The 15,734-nt window shown below is 38.6% G+C and overlaps 1 protein-coding gene across 3 annotated transcripts in view; it reads left to right on the top strand.

Annotated features, from left to right (window-relative positions):
* Positions 1–15,734, top strand: part of MYLK (myosin light chain kinase) — a 198,776-nt gene that overhangs the window by 111,477 nt on the left and 71,565 nt on the right. For all 3 annotated transcript variants that reach the window (XM_032115204.1, XM_032115205.1, XM_032115206.1), the window contains 5 exons: positions 3,868–4,005; positions 4,616–4,813; positions 5,992–6,238; positions 13,939–14,019; positions 14,377–15,266. In XM_032115204.1, coding sequence (XP_031971095.1) covers positions 3,868–4,005; positions 4,616–4,813; positions 5,992–6,238; positions 13,939–14,019; positions 14,377–15,266 — 1,554 coding nt within the window. The remainder of the gene's footprint in view (positions 1–3,867; positions 4,006–4,615; positions 4,814–5,991; positions 6,239–13,938; positions 14,020–14,376; positions 15,267–15,734) is intronic.

The following is a 15,734-nucleotide window of genomic DNA, read 5'->3' as shown; positions in this document are numbered from 1 at the left end:
GTCATAAATAAACAACTAAAAGCATTTACAAGCTTCAGAAGAATTTGAAAATAGTTGACATTCAGGCTTTTTAATTTGGCCTCTGCATGATTGTATCAATCCCTTCTGAGAAAATGCAATGATTTTAGAATAAATAACAGGACTAAAACAGAGTGTCTTGTCTTGTGTAAAACATCTTTGAGAAACTAAAGCTGTCAGTAGGTAATTTTAATTTTTTCTAAGTCTAGAAATCCATAACATCAAATTTTAAGTAAAGGAAGAAAAATTACATTAAATGAGCCCCTATGGTTTCTTAATGAACAAATAGCATTTATGGGTTAGAACTAAAGTCTTTTTAATTGTTGCTGCTACATTAAGAAATATTTGGTGATTTTTGTGATATTCTGATTATGTTGTTGGTACAAAATGCTACTGATTAACATACATTTCTAAAAAACAGTAACATAGGATTAGAGATCCCCTTTAAAAATATATTTTTTTTAAAGTATGGGGGAATGCTTGTGTTTTGAAGAAAGCCTATTCAAGTTGCCGGGGAGTCAGACTTATTAGCCATATATTTACTGTATCCTTGATGACACAGGTTTTTATAGGAATACTGGTTGCTTTAGCCATGATAGCTTCTAGCTTTTGAGCTCTTACATACAACAGATTTTTGTATCTGTTGGTAAAGAAATGTCTTCACTTCTCCTGGGCTCCAAAGAACACCAGCAATACATAGGGAGATATTTTTACTCCTTCCTTACAACAGGTATTGAGAAATCAGGTAATACTTCAAGGACTAAATCAAAGGGTATGTGCATTTTTATATGGTACATTTACAAGGATAGGAATGTTTTCAGAAAGCTGCTTTTCTGTCCCAGGACTAAGCCTTGAGTTTTCAATATTTCAGACTTAATGATCCATCTTAATGTTCTTCTGCATGATTACATTCATTCCCCCCAGTGAAATAGCTCTTTAGTCTCCCAGAAACTTTTCTTGTATTGAAGCTCTATTCTTTAAAGTTTTTTACTACTCACATACCACAGACTTCTACTTTTTTAATACTTGCCATCCTAAGTTTCTGTTTAAGCATAGAACTGGTCTTCATCCAGGAGGTCAAGATAAACCTATGCAGGGCTTAAATTTAGTGCAAGCACTACTATTTTTGTGAGATTTGTGCAGTGGTGAGGCAGGTTCTGGCCCCCTTCATTTCAATTCGACAGCTTCCCTTACAAAGAGCGAGCACTGATCAGTAGCAATGGCGAGTTGGCTTTCATCCTTTAAGTCTGACAGTTTGCTCTTTCTGGAGTAGATGTCTGCACCCCAGTAAATCTTGATGTCCCTCACACCAGGGGGCCTCCTCACTACCATAGGATACATCTGCCTGAGATAACTTTAAAAACTGAGGCCTCAAATTTTTGGCTTTGTGGTTCATATATGCAATTACTGTGAATTATTTGCTTGCTTCCATTTAATGTTTATGTAGCCCTGTGCAAGAAGGTGGTTTTATTCCAGTACCTGGATCTTTTATGTCTTCAGCACATATTTTGGAGGAGTTAGCATTGCTGAAAAATTCCTTATGGGAAATTATTTTGGTTTGCTTCTTCTGTAGTTGCTCACACATTTCTTTTTAATAAGCTGAGGCTGTTATACTGTATTGTCTTCCTTGATTATAAAAATCCATTTATTTAGACTACATGTAGAAGGCATGTGAGTGCAACAGAGCAAAGAGCCAGTTGTGAGGGATGTAGAGTGCTGCTCAAACTTAATGCTGTTTGTACCAGGGCTTTGGGAGAATTTCTGCTAGAACCACCTGGTCACTGTTAAATTTCGTGGGAGTTGGTTCTGCTCTTTTTCTTTTATCTGTCCTTCTCTGAAGACTTGAACTTTTCTGATCAGATACCAGGTCTGTTTCTTTGTTGGTCTAGAGCCACACCCCTGCTTTTGTTTTTCTTTCCCTGCATTCCTCTTCCTGCATATCTGCCTTCTAGATTTGCACTGTTATCAAGTATTTCAGTAAAAAAGAATAACAGGAACTTTTTTTTTAAGCATATTTTCATTGGGTTTTTTTCCCTATGTCTCTTTCCTGTGTTGCTATTTTTTTTTGGTTTTTCCTTTTCTTCCTTTCTTTGTCTTCTTTTCTTCCTTTTTTTTTCATTATATGGATTTCTCCCACACTGTGAGACAAAGTTTCACTTTGAGGGACGAAGCAATTTCCTGCAAGGCATTAGAGCAGTGAAGGAAATTTGCTGATATTGCTTAGTACAGCAGTTGTTTGAAGCTGTTTCTCTGAGTAAACATTACAAAACAGAGGGCTACAGCGAACCACAGGAGTTTACTTCTGTAGATGAGTTTCACCCAACTTCTTGGCTACTTTCTGTACAGCATTAGTCACTTCCAAGCAGGTGCTGTGGGAAGCCCTAAGACTGATCAGTGTGGTCTGATGGTGAATCCAGCACTTCAGAGTTGTGCTTCCATAACACCAATCCAAATGGGTCTCGCTCAGGTCCCATATTTCCATTCTCACATGCATCAATGTCTCACTGCTCAGTGCCAAGAAAAGACCTGCGACATGAGCCAGCGAGACAAGATTTTGGCTAGAAAAAGCTTTGCTAGAGAAGAGGAGAAACTTCCCATCCAGGCTGCTTCCAAATTTATGTTGAGCTCAAATTAGCCCAGTACAAACTTAACTTTTTGCCTCCAGGACGTTCAGTAGGCTTGCTCAGTGAGATGCTGGCTTTTTTTCTAATCACTGATTTTATGAATTGTGGTTTTTCTCCAGCCTGGCACTTTCTGTTACTGTAAAACTATTTTGGATGTGCTTGATATTCCTTTGAAAATCTTGAAGGTAGGAATAAAGAAAATAAAAATATTTTCATGTGTGGACAGAATGCAGGGTTGGCATTTTAAAGGCAAGACGTAAGAGGTCTGAACACAAGCTAAACCAAACAGAAAGTGTATCCAAGTGACCAATAAATATTTATGACTTTTTACATTTGGTCATGATCACTGCTTGGGCTTCAGAAGTGTCTTAGCTCAGGTTTTTAGAGCAGGAGTAGACTTCCTGGTCTAGTGTACCATATAGACCACAGTTAAATGGTCTCGTTTCATAGCCTCTGAATGCAAGACAGAGGAAACCACTGTGGCTACTGGAAACAACACATCATAGATAGATTGGATTTTCAAGAGTGAATTATTTAATTCCAAATTCCCTCAGCATTTGATTGTACAGCCTCAAAAGCAAAAAGAAATTTTAAAAGCCCTAATCCAACAGTGGGTTTTGTGATATATATTGATAACCTCAGGTTTTAGTCTTTACCATTATCAATCAATTGCCTATTGATTGATAGGAGAGGAGTGTGGTGAACTCAAACCTGTTGGACATTGACCATCTAACAATCTAAATGGTTTGTAATTTCTTACAGAGTTGCAAATCCTGTGCTGCTGTGAGTTGACATTTGTAACTCATCAATCATGACAATGGCAACTTGTAACCTCCCCTAGGGCTTTTAGATTCATTTAACTGTGATTAAAGGCATTGAATTTTTGGTTACAAGTTTTTGGGTTGCTTTGCTTTTTTTTTTTTTCACCTGAGCATATATACTTGGGGAAAATGCGTGTAATTTCTCAGTGATACTCTCTGATATCTGATAACAATGATTTAAGAGGATTCTCGGAAGGAGGACAGTTCCATTCCTATTTCTTGTCTTTCTGCTTGGAATACTGGTAAGGCAAAACAGCTGTATTGGGTGGTTTCAGTTATTTTTACCTTCTGAGAGCTGAAACAAAACCACTGTCTCAAAATCGTGTTGAGCCTAAGGCCTCAGTTAAAGTTTGTCATGAAAATTCCAGTAAGAGACCCCTTTTGTTCTCTTTTTGACTTCACAGAAAAGAAGAGCAGCAAGAAGGCAGAAAGTGCGCAGGCTGCAAAGCTAAACAAGACTTTTGCACCCGTCTTCCTTAAAGGCCTGACTGACCTCAAAGTAATGGATGGAAGTCAAGTGATAATGACTGTGGAGGTATCAGGTGTGTTGCTATAGAATAGTATTACTTAAAAAATTAGAATCCTGCTGCAAAATGTGTGGCTTTTCCATATTTTTAGCAGGTGTCTTTGCATTTGGAAACAATATTTCTAGGAACCAGTTTTTTAAAAGTTAGGTTTGTCTAATCCGATCTTCAGTGAGGCTGAACACTGTCCATTGTTAACATGTTAACATGTTCTGTAGAAGTGTTTCTTAATTGTAATGATATAATGATAAAAGTTTAATATGCATCCTCTTGTTGAAGTGGACTTGTAATAGCTTTTGTTGTGAACCAAACAAGATTAATGCTGCAGAAAGAACAGTCCTTGTATGAACTTTGGTATCAGAAACTCTTAATAACCATCTTCATGGTGTCTAGAACTCATTCTCCCTCTCTCTTGTATTCATGCTTCCCTTATTCATTTGTATTTTAGCCATAAAAAGACAATTCCACATTACTTAGCATTCAAAGAGTTAATAATAGAAATTCCTGAATTTTAAAGATGAAATTGCAGAATCAGGTGGCAAAAAAATAACCAACTTTATTCCTTTTCTTAATTGACATATGGTGGGATTTTGTGTGTCTCAGATTTTTGTTGCTTCCTATTTTGTAGCTAACCCACCTCCTGAAATTATCTGGCTGCATAATGGGAAAGAAATCCAGGAGACAGAAGATTTCCACTTTGAGAAGAAAGGCAATGAGTACAGTCTGTACATCCAGGAGGTGTTTCCCGAAGACACAGGCAAATATACCTGTGAAGCCTGGAATGAAGTAGGAGAAAGTCAAACACAAGCTACACTGACAGTTCAAGGTATAAAGTTCCTCTTTGCCTTACAAAATGGTGAAAGAAAATTATTATTCTAATGTGCTGGAGGAATGTCTATTTAAAATACATGAGTGTTTATGAGGTTTGTTGCAAAGGACGCTCAGGTTCTCACATCTGAATTAAAAAGGATATTGAGCAGAAGCAGATTTAAAAAAATCTTTTCACTCTGGAACATTATGTTACTATTTCAAAAATGCATTCCTGAGTCCTATTTCAGGGACAAAGCAAAACTTCTGCTAAGTGCAGATTCAGATTATAACTATCAGGCTTACTTAACTATGGATTAAAGTAAACCTTTTAATATGTTTTTGTTTCTAATTAAAGCCCTTAGTATTTGGAAAAGCTGTCTAGGAGCTAGGTATCCTGGCTTTAATGTTAGCACTGTAGTGGTAGCAGGTAAGAAAGACACAATTTCTGCAGTCTGAGAACTACCTGCCAAAAATTTGGTTTTGAATCTCCTCACATGGCGTAAACCCCACAGTAAACACTCAAGTACCTACAAACTTCCTGTGATTGAGCATGCACTACCCTTGTGACAAGGACTTCTTCTAGTATTACTGAATATTGACATTTCCTCAAAGCCATTAATGAAAATTATTAGAAATCATTGTGAGACTTTTTTTATTTTTAATGTAGAATATCTTATCTGCAGTGTTTGATAGAGCTGTTTAGTCTGTTGTCGCTGTCTGCTCTGAATTCAGACCTTCCTCTCTCCTCCAATCTCCCCTGAGATCCAGCCTCAGGGTCAGTCTTCTATATTAAATGCAATTTTATACAGTTGTTAATGATGATTTATTACATGAGCTCTCAACTGCACAGCAGTCATAGTACTGTTACTTGCCCTTAAAGCTATTCCTACCCATATTGTCTAAGGACAAATCTCCAAGATTCCTTTTAGGGCAGCTTTAAAGTCCCTTCGTTTTGCTCTTAATATAAGCCTGGACTGAGCCAGTAAAGTGCCAAGTAAATGATTAATTTTAGTATGAACAAAAGTTACATCCAAAATTAAAGCCTGACTTATTTTCAGATTAAAAACTTACACCCTGCGTGTTCAAAATAACCTTCCTTGCCTGTGATTGCTTTCTCTGAAATTAGTTAGCTTAGTGGTGACATTCAAGCTTGGCATTTTCTTCTGATTTGTAAACTGTGTTTGTAATCTACAGAACCTCAGGATGGTATTCAACCCTGGTTCATTAGCAAGCCGAGATCAGTGACAGCAGTTCCTGGGCAAAATGTCCTGATATCCTGTGCCATTGCTGGAGATCCTTTCCCCACTGTTCACTGGTTTAAAGATGGGAAAGAAATAATACCAGGAACAGCGTGTGAAATCCTGCAAAATGAAGACATCTTCACGCTGGTCTTGAGGAATGTGCAGTCTCGTCATGCAGGGCAATATGAAATTCAGCTCAGGTACGTTTGGTGTGAAATAGAAGGTTGTTCCCTTTGACCAATTAGCTTTATTTACCCGCAAGTTGGAACTCCCACCTGAAGAAGACAAGAGTTCCATCCTATTCATGTGAAACATTAGGGTACTGAAGGAACAGAATATTTCTGAGGGTTGAAAAGAGCTAATAAAACTCCAAGAGAAAAGAGGAAACACTAGAAGAGTCAGAAAAAAAGGACAAAGCAATATGGTTTCTTTTTGGGATCCTGAAGAACAAAGCTTTGTGGCAGCAGTATGGGAAGCAATTTCTAGCAAGGAAAACTACAATCAATGTCTAAAGTTTGGAACTATTGTTCATCATGTTTGGCATCTCTCTAGGTGTTTGTAAGGATGCCTCTTTCCATGGGAACAACCTGACTTGGGAGGGCTGTTACATAAGATCCATACCTTTAAGGGGAAAAAGTGTTTCCTGGCCAAGTTTGAAATGTCTGAATTTTATATGCAAGTTTTAGTCTCCTTTTGCTGATGTATCTTTGAAACAAGGCACCTTGATGCTTTGAACATCTTGTCATTCCTACAAAATCTGGAAGAGTTGTTTTGAATTTATTTTTTTTTTATTCTGGTAAAATAACTGTCCTTTAAATGAAGAATCATATTTGCTGGCTCTTTACCTTGTAAAAACTGTCACAGCATTTTCCACCTCCAATGGTGAAGACTACATATCGCCTATGTGGCTGTAGAAAACATAGTGTAAAACTTTAAGGTGATGTTATCATTCCAGGCTATTTACTGTGCATAGATGCAGTTGCTTTACTTGGCTAATGTTTGTGCCTTTCTTTATGAAAATTACTTAGTCATCATGGACATTTGAATGCATTACACTGGAAGAAAATTATCTGGTTTGCTCCACACACTAACTTTTTAGTCCAGGTGCAGTAGTCTGAATTGTCCTTTGCCGACTTGCAAATAAATTACTCGTATCTTCTTAATACAAGGAGGGAGGGAATTTCTTAATAAACTCAAGCTATTTAGCTTGTAAACAATGAGTTTAATTTTTTATAGTTACAGTTTGTTTTCCAGCCAGTGTGGCCCAAATGATGGATATGTCACTGTGTAGATGCCTCCTAGCTCAAAAGCATGTTTCCATAGACTATCACAGGCAGACACTAACTAAGTTCAGTAGTATATTTTAGTATTTAAAGTCAGATGAGTCACTCACTTTTCACCAGAAAAGGGTGGCTTAGAAAGTTATAGGTGTTGAATATCAAGATTTCCTATAATAACGTTTTTCTACACTTAATTTCAAGTTTTATTAATAACATTTATATAGGTACAGCTGCATGTGCTATGACCTTCTTGCAAATCAGCTCTCCAGTAGATTTAGGCCCTTTGGAGTCTGCAGTAAGTTGTGAACTGGCTCATTTCAGAACTGGCTTGTTTGCAACTGTCCCAGGTCATCTGGGACATTCATAATGCTGATTTGTGCAGGTTCATGTCTACAGAAATCCTTGCATTTATGTTACTTTGGGGATCAGGGGTGTTTCTAGCACACTTCTAGTACCTCTGGCAGGACTAGAAATGCCAGTTCAATTTCATTCAGGTCACCAACCTCAACAGGAGAGAGCAGAAACTGTGAGAATTGCTATCTTCTGCTGGCACATTTCCACACTTCAGTGTGTGTGCCCTGGGCATGGGCATCTTCTCTTATGATATGCCGGTGGTTTCACTTGAACTGAGAAGAGAATGAGATATTTCAGCAAAACTTCAGGGAGGGAAGAATGAAAGAGGATAAAGGAGAGCCAAGAGAGCTTTGTGGAGGATTTTGTTGGGACTGATGTAGGAAGTTGACCATAATGATCAGCTGTAGTTGGTGATCACTCAGGCCAAATTCATCACTGGAGACCTTTTTCCAAAGTGGAAGCCTGACAATATCATAACTCTAGAATGTACACTTAGAAAATAAATTATTTCAGAAAATTAGCAAGGGAAGGAGAAAAAGTAAAGTTGTAGCTAGAAAGCAGCACAGCAGATTACATGCTAGTTGCGGCTATTCCCTAATCCTTTCACTGGAGAAATAGCTGGGGATCTCACAACGATCAGTGCATTCATGTTGGCTTTTTCTAATTCGTAATGAGTAAAGCTGTGCTGCAATTAGAGCAAAGGGAATGCTGATACCTCATTTTACCCTGCTGTCATTTGTAAAATTCCAGTTAATGTTCAGGGAAAGAAAGTCATATGTTTTTAGGTACTGGTTATGTGCTGTGAGTAACAGAGAGGTAACAGCCTCAGGCATATCCAAGGAGCCAAAAGTCAGCTGTGTAACTTCAAGTTTGCAATAGCGTTACAATAATTTTCAGTACTAAATAGTCTTGTCTAAATAGCTGTTGAACTGGCTGCATTTGTCTTGAATACTTGATTGAGAATTGTTTATATATTCAGAAACAGTTTTAACAATATCTGAGAGGAAGAGAGCTGTGTTTTGTGTCTTTCTCTCAAAAACTCCTACAAAGTCCATTAAAAATATGGAATAACTGAGAAAACACAAGTCAATTCACTGAAGAGTTTATAGAGGATACAGTAGGCTATTTTTAAACATAATCATTTTCATTTCAAATGAAATGTGCACCTCCTTTTCACATATTAATTTTAGAAGCAGGTTACATAGCTGCTCTTAGGGAGTCATTCCTTCTCCAACTCTCTTAATTTAGTCTGGGCATGGTTTCCTACTAGTGTTATTTATTTTCCAATTTCCTTCTCCATTATTCTTAAGCACTAAATTCTGTCCTAATACCTGCACAAATTAAAACTCTGGTCTTAAAAATGTGGGTTTAACAAAAGATCTGTTTTTTTCTTGCTGGTTCTTTCTTCTTTAGTCAGAGTGGGCTGACAAGGACGTGGAGCCCAGTGTGATCCTAGTGTGATCCATCCGTGATTGCTTATTGGCTTTCTGTCTTACCATCCCTCAGCATTATTTAGAATACATCTTTGCTTTGCCTTTTACTGTTTAGCAGACTTCTAAGTCTGGTTTTTAGCAGAGTAGCCTATGATTCCTCTACATTTGCATCTTTCAGTTTAATTGTCCTAATAATGTTTCATTGAGCCTGTTATGTCTCAGGCCTAGAGAAAGAGTGTTGCATAAATATTAAAAGAAGAAGAGATTCACCCAATACTGCAGTTCATCTATTGAAATTTGGACACTTTACAGCCTGCAAATCCTTAAAATGGAAAATAAAAATCCTTTTCCTTATTCATAAAAACATAGATACCTATTTTCCCTCCTGTTCTTTGCATCCTTCCAGTGATGCAGCTGCTGGTATCCTGTTATCCCAATATGACTTTTCTACATTCTTTCACTCAGAGTATACATCATAAATGAAGAGATAAACAAAAAGCCTGCAAGAACTGGACACAGACTCTGTTTGTTGAGCAAAACCTCTATCTTTATAGCAATACAGTCAACATGAGAGACCTCAGAAATCATCCCGCAGCTCCTTAAAGAAATCATCTGCTTTGTTAACCTTTGTCTTCTCAGACATTAAATATTTCTCTTCTCCCCTACTCCGTCTTCCATAAAAGTTTGGTTAGTGTTGATTAGTATTGATTTAGATATTTTGATAGTCTGCTTAAAATCAGGGAAAAACATTCATTTTACAAATCAGTGGTACCTTGAATACTCTGCAATTTAGGTTATATGAAAAGGACTCCTAAGATTACATTTCATTGCACTCAACAGTAAATACAGTTCTGTCTTTCTTTAAAATTCAGTTTGCAAACCCTGTTTTCTCCTATCAACACATTGTCTATTTTTAGAGAAGAAAACCATGACCCTTTCTTGTTCCATTCTCCCACTCAGTGCTGTAAAATGCAAATGAAATTATTGTTCTTTCAAGCACAAAAAGCTTTTGGCAAAACCCTCAAGTGAGGTAAATCAGCGCATCCTCTTTGAAGCCAGTAGAGCTGCTCTGCTTTATATCAGCTAAAGTTGTGATCCAGTAGATTAGTTGCTTTCTTTGGGTCAAAAGCTTCATGGAGTCTGGACTCTCTGCATTTAACTCACAGAAAAGCTGCAAAACCTCCTTCTGTGGCTTTGCCATTACCTGCACTGAAGCACCAGCTAAAAGTAGGGATCAACTTATTTGCCCCTTTCAGTTCATTCTTGAAAAAATGTAATTTACTCTGCAATATTTATTTCACACTTGGTAGGCTGGTAGGAAATTTCAGTACATCCCCCCAGTATAATTACAAGTGCCTTTTTTCCTGTTCCTCCAGAGAGTGCTTCCTAGGGACATGCAGACAATAAGTCTCATCTAAGGTTCAGTGAAAATATTTGAGTAGGTTCTGCCAAGAAACTAGTATTTCAAGATATTTTGAACATAAAAGCCATTCCAGGGAAAACTGATCCCACAATAGGACACCGAGCTATTTTTAAAATTGCCTCAGGCTTTGCAGCTGGGGTTTTATTTGTTTTTGGTGGGCTTTATTATTATTATTATTCCTTGACATTTTAAAGATAAGTCTTGTGTATGAGCATTCTACAGAACAGTCCTGCAAAAGTCAACACTTCCAGGCACTTCTTCACAGCAAAGCTACTAAGCATAGGTTTTATCCATGTCTACTATTATTCCACAATAACAGAGCCACTAAGATCTGTCTGTGTCTAGGGTTTTGTTGATAAAATGCCAACACAGAGAACCTCAAGCTGCACCAGTAATATTGCTATTGCCCAGACTCAAAACAGCAGAGACGTGAAAGACTTGAAGATATTCCCATGTACTGCAAGGCTCTGTTTTTCCTAACTGCCCCTATGTATCTTTGTCTTGCCTAGATTCTAAAATTGTGTAAATGTAAAAATATTTACCGAGGTTCCAGAATTATTCTTGATTGAAATTGGTATCTAAATCACCCAATCCTTCTTAATTTTTCTTGGCTTGTTTCTCTTTTTCTATCCTGTGATCTCCAAGGTGGGTCAGTGTTTTTCACTTCACCTTTTTAGACACAGCCACTGAATTCAAAGATGAAAGTATGTTCTCCCTACTCCTAAAATCATCAGTTTGATTTCACTGGGAACAGGACTTGCCCTAGGAATGCTACACTTTTGAGCAGACACAGACTCAAGGTTTGTGTCCACTAGTCCGGTTTTCAGCCATTCACTTGAATCGGTAATCATAAGATCAAAAAAACTATTTTTTGAATCATTTTTCCATCTAGGTACTTGTATGTTCCACTGTTGCCATAATTTGTAAGTGCTTCCCAAGGTTTTAAAAATAGAAAGAACAAAATGCTCTCCTACTTTCTTCCCCCCTCCTTTATTTTTCAAACCCTGTGAAAAATAGCTTGCTTTAGAAGGATTTACTTTGCCTGCCCTATTTGCTTCTTTGCATATGCGAAGAATTTGCAGAGGGAAGGATGCATTGCAGAAATGGGTTCTGCAGAAATGCTACCATTCTTCACAGTGGTCAGGACCACATTCAATATCCCTGCATTCCTCTCCTGGGACAGTGCTGTCTCTGTTACTTCAACCTCTCCCACTAGTGACACAATTCTTGTGGACAAATATTTTTTGCCAGACAGTCATGACAGAAGCTGAGCAGGGATACCTCAACATTTAATGTACTCTGAAAATTGTCTATACTTAAGCATGCATGGCTTGTCCTTTGTCAACTTTGGACTGGTTTTAAGTCCTGAACAGGAGGGATCTTCAGGTAAGCCAACAGCCTGTTAAAGCCTTGCAGCACTGGTGAATGAGCAGTTCCAGAGTGTGTCTTCTTTCCTTAAAAACTTTGGAGAAGCAGGGAAAAAAACTTCATGACTTCCTATAGCCGTAAAAGGTCCTGGTTTGAAATGCATTATTTGAAAACAACAGGTTTGCAGCAATGTTGGTACCCTGCCATAACTTTATGCCAATCAGTATGTTGGGAGGGGGGGACATGCTATTTTTTTTATTTATCTTTCCATTTGTCTTGATTCTGTCTGTTTCTCTTGCTTCCAAATGGAGGCCACCCATAAGAGTAAGAATGGCATGTCTCCAGTGCAGGGCTGAGTTAAATACTCTCTGCATTGACTTGGATCCTCTCCTGCCCTTTGGACAGTTTCTGTTTGGTACTCAGATGTTATCTAGTTTTTTTGTATTGGAGGAAATGAGGGTTGTGGCTTTCAATGCTGTCCTCATTGATTGCCTTCAATAGCAGTTTGTAGTGTACATATTCTGACTTACTGGATATAAAACTGTTAAAAACATTTCCCTGGTTTCTTGTTGTTAGTGGTCTTAAGGTCAAATAAGATATATTTCCATCAGCAGGGCCTTTACTTTGAAATCCAGCTATTTTGATCAAAGCCTCCAATTCTTTGTAGTTTTCATATTAGGCTGATCCACTGTTTCTTTTTCTGAAGCAATAGAAATCAAGGGAAATCTGTCTGAGAAGGTGATGGCACTAATTGCTCCTATAAAGACAAAGCTTTGTGTTGAATCTGTGATTCTGTGATCTGTGTTAATTATCTTGCCTTTGCTGCAAGTTAAAAATGGGTGAAATTATAGGGTTTTCCTTACCCAAACAGTACCATATCTAGGAAAGTATTTCCATGCTCTATTTAAAAACCAGGCCAGACAATATATTTATGGCAAGCTAACAGTCCTGAGTCCATGTTTTAAACTTCAGGGCTAAGTGGACTTGAAGGTGCTCTTATCTAGCAAGTTCAAAGCAGAACACAGCTGGGAAAACCTGCCTCTCTTTCCCTCCTCCCCTCCAACACACATGTGTTTTGTTCATGTCCAGGAAATGTTTTCAGTAGCAAAAATTATTTTTGTTCAAAAAAGACAAATAATCCAGGACTTTCTAGTCCATTTACAAGCTTATACTTAAACTGGGAAGGACAGAAGTGTGCTCACTAATAAAAGATATCTCTAGTCCTCAATCAATTCAAGTCTGGTTTTTTAATAGCAGTCAGGGGAATGGTGGCAATAGTTACACAACTGCTGCCCTGGGGGAGTTAAATTTTGCTTTTGGCATCTCCTGTGTTAAGCAGAGAAGAGCTGTTTGGGGCTAAAAGAATGATATATATCTGCTGGAGGGAGGGAGCTGCAGGGGAGCGGGGAGCACTTTAAATGAATTCTTTAATGGGAGCCCTTTCCAGAAGGCATCCGTGGTATTCCTCTGCAAAAGGAAGAATAAGTACTCAGCACCATATATGGTGACACTTTTATGTTTTTTAATATAAACATGTACAGGCTGGAGCAATCCATGTAGATGGGTTTTGCTGATTGGCTGGGCCAGAGGGGAGGGAAGGAAATGAGACCCTGTTTTTAATATCTTAACATTAGAAAACTTAAGAGCTGGGGTTTGAATAAATAAACAGTAGGCAGAGTTGGAAAGATTTTCAGCTTTGCAAAATAGCCCTTTCCTCTGTCTTGATTTTCCAGCTTTTGTATTTATTTTCCTTTAGCTTGTTTGTTTGCAGCTGCTTCATTCTGTAAATTGCTTTGAATTTTGTTCAGGGAGTATGTTGTTCCCAGTGCAGATAGCAACAGATCAGTAAAAGCTGTTTGAGTTAGCTCGGCTCCAAATATAAGGGGACCAAATCCATTCAGTCAATCCCCACAATGCTGGGCATAGAAAACAAGAATGCCACACTGGGTTTGAGCTGCTCTAGTGCAATACACAATCACTTAGCTCAGGCAAGTTGCAGAGGAAGAAACCCCTGTTTTTCTGATTTCACTTAAATATTTCAGGAACCAAGTTGGAGAATGCAGCTGCCAGGTGTCTCTGATGCTGCGGGAGAGTTCAGCTTCCACAGCAGAAATGCTCAGAGAGTGAGTATTTTTCCCAGGGACTTGCATGGGTGGGTTCTATTTTTTGCTCCGTTAATTCCCTGCCCTTACAGACCCAGGCTGGCTGCTGTTCAACCTAATCCCCAAATGTGACCTAACAAATTGTTTTCATCATACAAGCTAAGCACATTTTACCAAGCCAGAGTGGAGAAGATCTTTTTTGTTTGTGCCCTTATATGGCTCCTGAAGTCATCATTGATGCAATAAACTAATGGAGTATGCTCCTCTAATCAACCTCCCCTTCTATAAACACATTTTGTTCCTGCTCTGAGATTGTTCCCTGACATTTTTAAACCAGCCCCTTTCCTGGCTCTCTTTCTTTTCTTTTTCGGATCATAGTGGAAGGGAATCAGCCAGCTCTGGAGAGCAAAGAGATGGTGGAGATCATGGTAAACTAACATTTGGTAGAACAAGTGGCTTCAAAAAGAACAGCAGTGTAACCAGAGTAGCTGAGGAAGAGCAGGAAGACGTCCGAGGCGTGCTGAAGAGGCGAGTGGAGACTCGGGAGCACACAGAGGAGAGCCTGAGGCAGCAGGAAGCTGAACAACTTGATTTCCGTGATATTTTAGGAAAGAAAGTCAGCACCAAAAGTTTTTCTGAGGAGGAACTGAAAGAAATCCCAGCTGAGCAAATGGACTTCCGAGCAAACCTGCAGCGGCAGGTCAAACCCAAGACCTTGTCAGAGGAGGAGAGGAAAGTCCATGCTCCCCAGCAGGTGGACTTCCGCTCTGTGCTGGCCAAGAAGGGCACCCCAAAAACCCCATTGCCAGAGAAGGCACCACCTCCTAAACCTGCAGTTACAGATTTCAGGTCTGTGCTGGGCTCCAAGAAAAAGCCACCTGCGGCGAATGGCAGTGCTGGCACCCCAGCACCAAATGCTCGCACCAACTCTGAAGCCCAGAATGCGACCCCCAATTCTCAAGCCCCTGTTGCCAAACCAGCAGTGAAAAAAGAGGAGAAGAATGACAGAAACTGTGAACATGGGTGTGCAGTGGTGGATGGCGGAATAATTGGGAAAAAACCTGAAAACAAAGCACCAGCAAGCAAACCACCAGCAAGCAAAGGAACAGCACCCTCCTTTACAGAGAAGCTTCAGGATGCTCAAGTAGCTGATGGTGAAAAATTGGTCTTACAATGTCGGATTTCCTCTGATCCTCCTGCAGCTGTCACCTGGACTCTAGATAGCAAAGCCATCAAATCATCAAAGTCCCCTGTCATCTCCCAAGAAGGTAAATTAATTGCATTACAAGCCAGCTGGATGGCACGCTGTTATATCTGGCTCTTGATTAATAATATTTAGTTCATTAAAGGTAATGCAATACTTTATTTAAGTCCTGTGCCAGTAACTATTCCCAGATGCAGCTTTCTTGTTATTTCAGTGGAGTACACAAGGAACAATATTGTTTGACATTTCTTGCAGATTCCCCTTTAACAGCCTGCAGATGTAAGTTTTATAAAGTTGAACTTCTTGCATTTTTAACTGCTGTTTACATTGCTAATGCTGTTTAAGGAGCTGGTACATGCTGCTTATTTAAACTGAACTTTAAGGATTTAGAACATTGAAAACATAATAATATTATTTCTGGTTTACAAACTCTAATTTAATTCTTCTGTACTTCAGGCTTTTTATTGCAATAGGAAACACAGAAGCAAAGAGGGGTTGTGTCATAGAAAGAAATTACTACAAATACAAGTTA

The sequence above is a fragment of the Corvus moneduloides genome, chromosome 7 (genome assembly GCF_009650955.1).
Source record: "Corvus moneduloides isolate bCorMon1 chromosome 7, bCorMon1.pri, whole genome shotgun sequence".
NCBI classification, from domain to species: Eukaryota; Metazoa; Chordata; class Aves; order Passeriformes; family Corvidae; genus Corvus; species Corvus moneduloides.
This window is presented reverse-complemented; position numbering and strand designations above follow the sequence as displayed.